Below are 11,947 nucleotides of genomic sequence, written 5' to 3'. Positions count from 1 at the left end.
AAATCGTGACTCGTGGTTTGGTCTATGGATTTTCATTATGAAACTGTGGATTAACCGAACCGGATCGTGAGATATTTATTTTATATAAATAATAAATAAAACTATATGTGTATTTATATAATTAATTGTTAGTAATGTTAAAAAAAATTTCTACCAATTTTAGTATTTCATCTTAATAATGGGATATAGTATAGATGTACATAAAATATAGGGGTAAATAGTAGTTTTTATTTATTTATTTAATAACTTACGGGTAACCATAGTTTAGCTTTAGTAGTTTGTTTCTTTTTCAGTTTTTTATGTTATGTACTGTAGACTCTTTTGAATCTGATTTATGAAGTAGAACTTTGTAGTTTATGTAACAAGTATTTTTCGGTGGTACTAAACTTAATTTTGAGTGTAACCTTCTTCCCTTTTAGTATGGGATATATGCTTGACCTTTATTTTTGCTAAAATTCGTGGACAAAACTATAACCGATCCGCTAGTTACGGATTGGATTGGAATCGGACTATAGGATTTTTGGTCCGGACACGGATTTCATTTTATAAAAATTGTGACTCGCGGTTCGGTCCTCGAATTCCTAGGAATCTGAACCGAACCGGACCGCGAGCAGCCCTATCAGTAAGTGCTTGATCCATACGTTTTTTTTTTGTCTCTAATCGTACCAACCAAAAAAAAAATACATGGATCAAGTACTTATCGATATCCGATTGAACTAATTTTTTACAAAAAAAACCTTCAAAAAAAATTCTGAACAAATTGAAAGGCTCAAAATATTTGTGTGGAACCTCAAAATGGGTCCCAGACAATGTGGTGTGCACAAAGTTTTGTACCCAGAGCATTTTTGAGCATTAACTGAAGATGTCAACATTGTCATCATTATTAGTCAGAAAATGTGCTTCACATGTGAAGCTATCTACTCAAATGATCAAATGCTCGTTTTAGTGAAAGTTATTCCTGGACCACCCCAAGGCTTCACTCCCTCCTCCCGTCGCACTATATAAACCACATATGCTTTCATCTTCCTTGCATTCACAACACTATTTGGTATAGCCTCAAACCAAACATGGCCTTAACTTCTATTTTTGAATCAAGTTCCGGTGAGCAACGATGGATCACCGAAATCAACGAGATTTTGGAAAAAGAGGTGAAGGTCGCAATTGACCTCCCGGTTTCCATCTTTCGAGTACCAGCAACGCTAAGTGTTTCAAAGCCCAAGGCCTATACGCCACAAGTCATTGGCCTAGGCCCGTACCACCATTTTCGACCCGAGCTCTATGACATGGAGAGGTACAAGCTTGCCGCGGCAAGCAGGCTCGAAAAAGAGTTTAGAAGTCTTGAATTCAAAAAGCTTGTTAGTGGGCTTAGCGGGCTTGAAGATAGAGTTCGTGCATGCTACCACAAGTACTTGGATGTCGAGGGGGAAACCATAGCTTGGATTATGGCCATCGATGGGCTTTTCTTGCTCGAGTTTCTTTGTCGTTATAATTCGTCCCGTTCAATTACCACAGCCCATTTGGTCGACTCCACTGGGAGGAAATTGGCCCACGAGGCAGTCCTCAGTGACGTACTGATGCTGGAAAATCAGATTCCGATCTTGGTTCTAAGCAAGATCTTGTCCATGCAACGCCCATCGCATCTTGAAGTGGCCGATGATTTGTTTCCTTCCATACTGATGGATTTTTGTAAAGTGCTTTCTCCGGTCAAAACCCGGGAGGATCTCATTTTGTCTGAAGTGTCCGAGAATGCTCATTTATTGGATCTTCTGTACCATTTGATCATCGTGCCCAGATTGGATGGACCTGCCGAACCATGCAACATACAATATGGGGAAAGTGAAGATGAAAGCTTTGACAAAAACCCGAGCTTGGATTCAAGTAAGTTTAGTCAAGTTTTTGCGAAACTTTGGAGCATGTTATCGAAACTACACTTAGGGTTCATTAGTCGAATCACAACACTGGTTAAGAACATAGTTGGTGTGTCTGGAAAATTTATTTCCTCGGTATCAAAAAGTAAAGAAGATATCGAGCCCGGAAACGAGGTCTCCCATGAGGAAACAAAAACTCCCAAAGTAGAAGAAATCATGATTCCCTCGGTATCCCACCTTTCTTATGCCGGGGTGCAATTCTGTCCAGCCACCGGTGGAATCGCGACCATTAAGTTCGATCAGAGAACCAAGAAATTCTACCTCCCAGTCATCAGCCTTAACGTCAATTCTGAAGTTATAATGAGGAATTTAGTGGCATATGAAGCCTCAATCGGGTCCAAATCACTTGCTTTCACCCGATACATAGAGCTAATGAATGCGATTGTAGACACTGATGAAGATGCAAAACTGTTGAGGGAAAAGAAAATCATCGTCAATAGTCTCAAGAGTGATGCCGATGTTGCACTACTTTTCAATGGCATGAGTAAATGTGTTAGGCTCACGAATGTGCCGTTGATTGACAAGACGATTGAAGATGTCAACAAGTACTTCAACAACACGAGTGCAGTTAGGGTTTACAGGCGGATGAAGAACTTTGTGTATGATTCTTGGCAGATTCTCACAATGCTTGCAGTTGGCTTGCTAATATTGCTGATGGGTGTTCAGTCGTTTTGTTCTGTTTATAGTTGTCCTAAACTTTTCAACACTCTCAGTTCGGATTGAGTTGTTTAACACGGTCAGTTTGGAGTGAGATTTCTATTAGCTTAATTACAAATGATTTTCCTTGGATCTTACTTGTTGAATTAATCTTATGAGTTGTATTTTATTATAGTGTTGCATATGTTTTTTTTACTACTTGTCTGAAACTTTCAACCGGTGGACGATTAGATTGGGATGTCAGAGATTTTTTCGGATTGACAAAGGAAAATTTTATTAAGACTTGGAGAGGTACATCAAGAAGGGTTGAAGAACATCACATTCAACCATAAAACCCCATTTTTTTTTGGCTTTTATGGCTATGGGGATCATATGGTAAAATAAATAACCCTGGATAGAGAAACATGAAAAAAAAAAAAAAAAAACCATCCAGTAAGCCACTGATCGATCGAATGGCATCCTCAGATCAAACAATCAAGATTAAAAATTGCCTCTACAATATAATTAATCCTCCTAATCCCTGATAAACAACGCCTCTTGAAGTCTTCAATGGAGTACTCCTTCAGATCATGTTTCCCCGTAATCCATTACACACAAGTAATCTCATTTTTACTAAATCCATACAACCTCTTCTTCCTTTGAGATAGATTTTGTCGTTAAAAACATCTCGTGCCTTAGCTTCCATGTTGTCCGGATTATTGCACAAAAGCATACCTCCCAACATGATCTTTCAAGTTTCTTAATTAAATCTGTTTGAGAACCACCTATACATTCACCAACATTGATCGAGATTGAAGCAGGACATACCCATATATAAGGTCTTCCACCGTCACTTGGATTGGTTTGGATTAATTTGAATGCCTCTTTGAATAAGAACAGGGACCGACCTTGTTGCCATCCTGCCTTGGATTAGCTGCATGCCATGAGAACATGCATTTCCACTTTGGAAGGACATGCATAAATTCTTCTAAATCTTCTTATACTGGAGCATATATATATAGCACTGGATTAGGATTCTGCAGTTGTTTTTCCCTCTCTGCATATGCTGATGACTTTACTGAGAATTCTCGGCCTAGCCTGTACTCCACACCCATTCATCAATATGCATGATCATGCATGCCCATTTCTGGTAAATTAATTAATGATCACTCCCATGCTGCTTCTGATGTAATACTCCTTCTGAAACTCATAGCCTCTTCTTCCCAAACAAAAACAAAAAAAAAAGAAGAAAATGTTCTCCTGAATTGCAGATTCCACGTACATTCCATTTTCAGCATCCCCGTACAGAATACTCCACATTCCACTTAATTGCAGTCTTTGCAGATTCCACATCCCACTAATTAATACTACTCCACTAATAAATGGGTTCTTTAATTTGTTCTAACAGTACATATAATCGAGGTGTGCTTAATACTTGCGATCATTAGAAATAATCGCATGTGTTCATCCTATCAGTAGATTTACAATGCTGTTAGAAAAGGAAGATATTTTTAGAACGTGAAGATGGAACCAAGATTTCGTAAACGGGAAGCACTATGAAGAATAAGCACAAACATCACCACTCTCTAGACAAGTAAGTAGGTTACTGATCTTTTAGTCTCAATCAACTATTGACATAGCTCGAAAATACTTTCCAATTGTTTGAATTCCGATTGCCGAACGACATTGACATTATGCTCAAAATGAAAGCTCTATTCTTGAAAATGCTGTTCCTCGTATGTGGTCGGCCACCTTTTCTTGGTACTCCTATGTGACTATGGGAGTGAGAGTACTAGTGACCCACCGATACCTTAATTTGAGTGGATCAGTGATGATGCAACCCACTAACAGATTGTGTGGTCTCTGCACCCGCCGCCAGCACGCCACCTTCACCCACTACGTACCTTGTTCTTCTCGATCGTGTCCTTTTGTTTTCTTGTTTGTCTGTGGTTTTTATTTCGTGATTGCTAAACTTATTTTCAATAACTTTTTATCTTACGTATTCATTAATAATTTATTCACTACAGAAAATAATTTAACATTTCTCAACAACTTATTAATTACTGAAAATACCTAACAACTTTTTAACTACAAATAAAAACTTATAATGTTTTCACTACCGGAAACACCAACTCAGTTGTTACTTATGTTTAAAATCTTGATCGACCACTAGGCCATCATTGGATTTTTAATACAACTTTTCGGATGCTTAATAATTAGTTTCATTGAGTTGGTTCCATTAAGGGTTAGTTCAGAATGATGAGTACGTATATACTCATCAAGTCATAATACGTTAGCATTAATACTTATTTTTTTTAAACGAACTAGGTACTTTGCTACGTGCAAGGCACGTGTGCCATGCCCATTGAATTGATCAGTTTTCAATTTTCTTGCGATATAGCTGCATATAAGTAGGTTATATTTATGCTTGCAAAAGACTTATCCACAGTAGGTTATATAAGTTTGGTACATTAACATAAGTAGTTCTGTGACTACTTGCAAAGGGGCTAGCAGTGAAGTAGATTACAAAAGGGCCAGTGCTTAAGTAGATTTTGTGTTTCTTGGAGACAGCAAAAGTCCATGGCTTGCAAGCTGTTCATGGCAAAAGCTTGGGCAGGTCTGCATATGTTGGAAGTGGCTGGCTATTTGTTGTCATTGTGGCTGTTGGATGTTTGTTCAGCTGTTGCAGTAGAGTCTTCTGTAGAGCTGTTCACTGTTGGAGTATTCACTGTTGGGAAGGAGGAGGAGCTTGCATTGTGCTCTGTGGTCTTGCTTTTCTTATTTGCAGCATTTAAAGGCAGAACAATGAGTGCCTCTAAACGGTTTTGTGATTCTGTCATGTCTTTGGTGGAGATGGAATGGACTTTGAATTTTATCTGGTTGACTCCGGCATAATTGTACATGTGGGCCTTCAATGTGATGGTGCATTCCTTTGGCTCGCTCAGTTTGTGAAGCACTGGGAGAGAATATCTCACTATAAAAAGGATAGGCTTTTGCCACTAAGAGGTGCGCAGCGCTTTTCATCTTATCTTTTTCTTTATAATAGGCTGCGCTCCTAAATAGAAAGGCTAAGCTGCTGATATCGTAGTAAAGATAAAGTAGCCAAGCTAAGAGGAATCCATTTAGCAGTCCATACCAGGCTCCCGGTAGATTTAGGAGTGACCGGCAGTGAATGCCCGGTAGCAAAGGAAGGCAAGGACTCGGCTTAACTTCACTTGGGTTCGGTTTCCCTTGTGACTATGGGAATGATGGAATAAGCTCTGATTCCTCTACAATTCCTACTTACTGATCTTCGACCATACTTTCCATTTGATGAATTGAAGGGGGAACCAAAAAAAGGCATGCAGAAGCAATCTGCGCAGTACAAAGTAAGTAGTATGAGGCACACCTCTCACTCAAGACTCAAGAATCGAGTGGTTTGATTCGAACTGGCCCTTTTGCAATTGCAACATATGAGTTCGCTTACTACGAGCCCAAAAGCGATCGTTCAAATGGTTCGGTATTACGAATCGTCAGACTCTGGGATTGGAAAGATGGCAATACACAACTGGTAGTGCAGGCGCGAGTACGATTCAAGAGGATTTGGCAGCCCAGGGATTCCTCTACCAATCCACAGAGTTGTGGGGGAACCTCACCGCTTCAATTGGGCTATGTTACACTCCACTTTCCACCATATTATCGACCAAAATTGAATCCCGACCGCATTATTAGTTTTCAGTTAGAATCCAACGAGAAAACCAAACATGCAATGAAAAACGAGAAATCCAAACATGCAATGAAAAACAGCTCCATGACACGGAAGAAGGAATGAAGCTTTTGCTGAAAAAGCATTAGTTTTCAGTTGGATAGCATTAGTTTCGAGCATATACTTATGTATTCCTATTCTTCTCGACCAGGGGACGAGGCTGAAAATTCCTTCAAAACCAAAGATGCAACGAAAAATAGCTCCAAGATATGGCAGAAGGAATGAGCAAAAAACCAAACATCTAACGAAAAATAGCTCCAGAATTTTAGAACAAACAAAACTCCAAATTCTAGGAGAAAACCAAACATGCAAGCCAAAATAGCTCCACAATTTTAGAACGAAGCAACGAAGGCAAACGTGCAACAAATATCAGCAAAGAGTCAAAATCAAAAAAAAAAATTGCACCTCAAAAGCACACATGCAGCACCAATGTCCCACGGAAAAGAGACCAGAAGCTAATCCACACTCAAAACTCAGACAGAAAAGAGTCAAAATCAAAGACAAAAATGCACCACAAAAGCACACATGCAGCACCAATGTCCCACGGAAAAGAGACCAGAAGCTAATCCACACTCAAAACTCAGACAGAAAAATCACAAGTTCACAAACTCCCAAGAACAGAGCACTGCATGACAAAAAACACCCAAAATACACCTTTGAAATCGTAAGCAATACCTATCACCAACGGCAAGAAGCAAAGCACTAACAATCGACCCGAAACACCAGAGCAAACAGCCAAAAAACCAAGCTAAATCCTACGCCAAAAATCCCAGAAAAAATAGGTAATAGCTCAGAGCACAGAAGAGGAAAGCCTCTCTCTCATCTTGCAAAACCTTCTGGCGTGACCACCCCACCCAACTTTACAAAAACTCTCCACATTAGCTACACCCCCTCACCTCACAATAAAGACACGTAACCCACGACATGCATAAAGCTACCCACCACATGCAAAAATTGGAATGCCATTATACCCAACTCAACAAAGAGACAACATCCATATATTTGAGGGCCACAATTGTCCAAATTGGACCAAAAATGCCAAGCGAAATCACCCCGAAACATGATCTTCTTTAAGAGAGGTAGGAAATTGACCCTTTTTTTTTTAATCGGCAAAAGTAACATTTTATTACGGGAAGGGAGAAAGGGAAATCTAACCAAGGTGAGAAAATACATCCAAAGGGCAAAGTCCTAAACACCCAAAGGCCTAAAAACCAGATAAACCAAATAAAGGTCAAACACCAAATGACCAAAAACCCGAATATTACAATTAAGCATAAGAGAAAAACTAGCCCACAAAAGTGGGCTAGGCCCAGCCTAAGAAGACCCAAAACCTAGTCCTACTCTTCTATAGATCTTCAAACATCGCCACCATATCTCCGCTGACAACCACCCTCCGAATAGGGCCACTAACAAAATGAACGGATGCCACCGGTTCAACCACACCATCGTCGACCACCCACCGGCGAAACAATACGTTCACACACAACCATCTTGCGACGGAAGCTCACCAAGCCGTTAGGCAATAACCGAAACACCCAGCAGTGAAAACGGTGGGAGACCAACGCCGATTGAGCCCCAAATCAATAGAACCCCTAGCTGTTAGGTCAAAAACTGATTTACACAACAGAAAAAACTGGTGGGAAACCAACCGAGATTGAGCACAACTGAGAGAGGGACGCCAGAGATGAAAACAGCCATGCGTGAAAAGGAGTAGACCACAAGGATAGGGGGCAGAAAAAACAAGAAGAGTAGTGTCACGCCCTCTATTGTCAACATAATTAAGTAATACATTTTAAATAAAGAGTCTCGCCTATCATACATATTACCCAAAAAAGTTTCCACCTGTCTTAAATTACAAATCAAATCCCCACGATCAAAGGTTTACAACTTTGGCGCTTTGGCCCCAAAAACACATAAATGCAAGTACGATCTTGTTTAGAATATTACAAACGTTTAGTCAAAAGGATTAAGATAATGAGTTACAGTTATATCTCTGTAAAAATAAAGTTAATACAAAGATGCTAAGTAACTACGTGAGGTTAACTTCCAAAAAGTCTTTCATTCCCAAGCATACATAGCATGCGAGCTATTGTCCAGTATTTTGTCCTGAAAAAAAAAATTAGGTTGAGCTACACTAGCTCAGTAGGAAAACCTTTTCCAGTTCTCTATGTAAACATGATGAAATGTGCAGGTGAAATAAAAGTAAGAGGTATAGCTCAAACAATGGAAACAAGTGATTTAAGGATATTCCTAACGTTCAACATGATCATTCTATCACATGCATATAGCTTGAAATGTCACTAAGTTCACTCAATGTCAAACGACTCAATAACCTCGATACGATGCACCATTGTCCAAAATCCCTTCCATCGATATTTCCATCCCTTGCGTTACCGTATAACACCGTGAGGAATACCGTGTTACCACCCCTTGCATCACAGTGATCCCTACACCTCGGGTCACCGTATTACCACCCCTTGCGTTACGAGACCGTCTAAGTCTTCGTATTACCACCCCTTGCGTTACGAGACTTCCCCTATTAACTCCCGACACAAACGACCATTTCCTCACTCGACTTACATGTTATGACTCTCCCAAGACCACAATCCAACACAAAATATGTTATGAAATGCCAACCATATCATAAATATGTCACAAACATTCAACCGATCAATAATACGCGAAATAACAAGTTTTAATTAATTAGTCCTTTATCATTTCTTACTATCATTTCTTACTAACGGAAGGCCTAAGGATCACGAATAACATCAATTAATCATAGGACGTCAATTGGATAAGCAAAAGATGGGCTAGAAGGTATCCAAAAGGGTTTAGAATCGATTGGGGTTGAAACGATCGAAGAAAACACAAATAGCATCAAAGTTGTCCAGAACAACAAGGGGTATTGATACCCTGAAATCATGTATCAATACCTGGTCAGCTGGAAATCCTCGATACCCCATATTTGGGTATCAATACCCCGCTGTTTCGAGGCGATTTTCTGCAGTTTTGACAAACATTCAAAACACCAAAAGGGGACAATCCAAGCACGATTTCTACACCATTTCAACATATACACACACAAAAGAAGTAAAGAAGTCCCTACCTCAAGACAATAACAAAGATCTTCGAAATTCGAACAAGCCCTAGCTTTCTTGAGCTCTCAATCTTCAATTCAAGCTTCAAAACACGATCGGAAGGTTGGAGGGTGGTCAATCCTTGAGGGTTTTGCAAGATTGAGTGAGGTTTTGAGTGAGAGAGAGAGAGAGAGAGAGAGGGAGAGAGATAAGGAGATGGGAAAATGTTCTCCCACACCACACGTACACCCCTCATATACACATGTATCATTTAAACCACACATTCACCCCTCAATTCTCAATTCTTTCACTTTAGTCTCCAATTCAATAAATCACCTAATAAACCATATTCTTCTAATTAGTCATTTAATAAATATTTCAAAATTTTAAAATTATTCGGGTCTCTACAAGTATGAGGAGGAAAGTAGATCTAGAAACCATACCAATCCCCGCTCCTATCGTAGTCTGAATACCCCAAAAAATGGTCGCCGAGAGAATGCCAAATCGCCTCCCATAAACAACTGGGGTAAACATCCGTCGAGAACCATGACGCTAGAATCGATCTCCATTGCCACCATCATCAACCGCCTATACTCGCCAACGTCGCTGCCTCCAACCAACAAGAAACTTTGCCGATCATTTCAGGAATAAGGAGAAAAGGAGGAGATTAGATCAATCGGGAAAGGGAAAAAGTGAGAGAGAGAGAGAGAGAGAGAGAGAGAGAGAGAGAGGGTGGGGGGAGGAGGAGGAGGCGCCGCGGCGGCACCTCACCTGCCCAAGGAACCCTAGGTTTTCTCTGTCATTTTCAATTTCGATTAATGTGCGAGTGGTAATGTTTTTACAATTTATCATAGAATGATGTGCATAAGTTTAAAATGCGAGTGGAGAAGAGGGAGTACCATAACCATGACTAGGTGAGACAATATTCAAAAATTGGTAAAGATTTTGAAGGGTCGTTAAAGATAATTTATTTAAACAGAATTTGCTTTTCAGTGAGTTCTTGATGGGATGCCAACTGAATTGACCGGTTATACAAGCTTCAATTCAGATTGTTTCCCACGACTCCTTCTCTAAGCTTGGGCTTTAATGAGATACAGATTTTCTTGCACTATTACCCAAGCGATCTAGAGGAAGAGTCACAAGAGACATTAGAAAAAAAGATTTGATGGCTCGGGAATAGTGTGTGCAATGATTCTACCATTAACGATAAAAAATAAGTCCATTCCATTTCAATAAAGACCCATTCCACAACTATTATTGGTGTTTTTTTGTTTGTTTTTGGGTAGATCATAGGATATAGAACATAACGTGAGCAAACAACAGCACTTAGTAAGTTACTTATCAAATTTGGCGTCAACGTACTAACGTAGTACTTCTACAATATTAAGTAACAAGAATATAAAGGATAAGAGTGCATAATATGAAAATTACTTGATTACGATAGTGAGATTATGGTAGGGACATTATCATTCACTTTTGTTGAATAATTGAGAGGAATTCAGGGACTTTATAGTCCAGGGGTGCACTACAGGTTTGTATTGCTGCTTGGCCGATTTCTAGTCTTAAAATAATGGGTTGCCCCAAGCATAGGGCGGAGACCGACGTAGCACAATATCCGGTAAGACCGGAGTCGAATCCACTAAGGACGGTGAAGTGTGTGCTGTGGAACTCGGATTAGTATTAAAGTTAGCTCTTAGGTAGCCACCCCTTTATTGTTTTGATTGAGATTAATTAAAACCTAGAAATTTATTGTACTTTTCAGATAATTAAAAGGAGGTACAGTCGAAGGGTTCTTAGCACTTGCAACCAGTCCAGATCAACCTGCTCCATTTGGTGTTCTTAAAAACGTTCAATTTTGGATTGAAAAGATACCCCGCAAGATGCGAAACCTTAGGGTCGCCGTATACCCATGCACAGCAAAGAATGGGTTTTGGACCCCCATTCTCCCGTTCACATGGGCTCCGACAATGCCCGGGTTCGTCCACGGGAAGTATTTTTCAATCTAAAATTACTTTTTTTAATCATTTGAAAATAGGAGCAGTATCCGAACTGGCCACGATGTGCTAATCACCCCGCGACCCTACCTGAACGACTACTCACTATGCATTGAACAAGAAACACAAAAAACCCTAATTTGAATCATGATTCTAATACTGGAGAAAGAAATTGAATAAACGAGAGATAACAAATAATTGAAAATCAACGAACAACTTTAATTAAAAACATAAATTAAAACAAATTACCAATATGCGAGTAATTGAACATAACTTTAAAAACTTAAAAAAAAATAGAAACCGAAGTAACAACGTAAGATCTAAAACTGCAAAAAAAAAAAAAAAATATTCAGAACAAAACCTCCTGATGTCAGCCCCGTTCTTCGGTATGCAGTTGGAAAAAAAGTGATCGGCACTTTTTTTCTTCCGGCCTACGAAAAGTAATCTCGGCAGCCCCCAGTTGTATTTTGTCTGTCAGAAAAAGTCCCGGTCATCCGTGAGTACTGATGCCCTTTTATAAGTTGTAGATTGTCCACCCCAGAGAAACCTATTTACTTTTCTTTCTTA

General features: G+C 39.5%; 1 protein-coding gene across 1 annotated transcript; it reads left to right on the top strand.

The window, feature by feature from the left end:
* The first annotated feature begins 1,067 nt into the window (after nt 1–1,067).
* On the top strand, nt 1,068–2,651 carry LOC131321364 (putative UPF0481 protein At3g02645). Its single transcript, XM_058352349.1, has one exon. The coding sequence runs from the start codon at nt 1,068–1,070 to the stop codon at nt 2,649–2,651; it is 1,584 nt and encodes a 527-aa protein (XP_058208332.1).
* Nucleotides 2,652–11,947: the final 9,296 nt, after the last annotated feature.

The sequence above is a fragment of the Rhododendron vialii genome, chromosome 3a (assembly GCF_030253575.1).
Source record: "Rhododendron vialii isolate Sample 1 chromosome 3a, ASM3025357v1".
Taxonomy (NCBI): Eukaryota; Viridiplantae; Streptophyta; class Magnoliopsida; order Ericales; family Ericaceae; genus Rhododendron; species Rhododendron vialii.
The sequence above is the reverse complement of the archived record's forward strand: the minus strand, read 5'-3'. Positions and strand labels throughout refer to the sequence as shown.

Coding starts and splice junctions, on each gene's coding strand:
- LOC131321364 (XM_058352349.1), top strand. CDS start 1,068: ATGGCCTTAACTTCTATTTTTGAATCAAGTTCCGGTGAGCAACGATGG.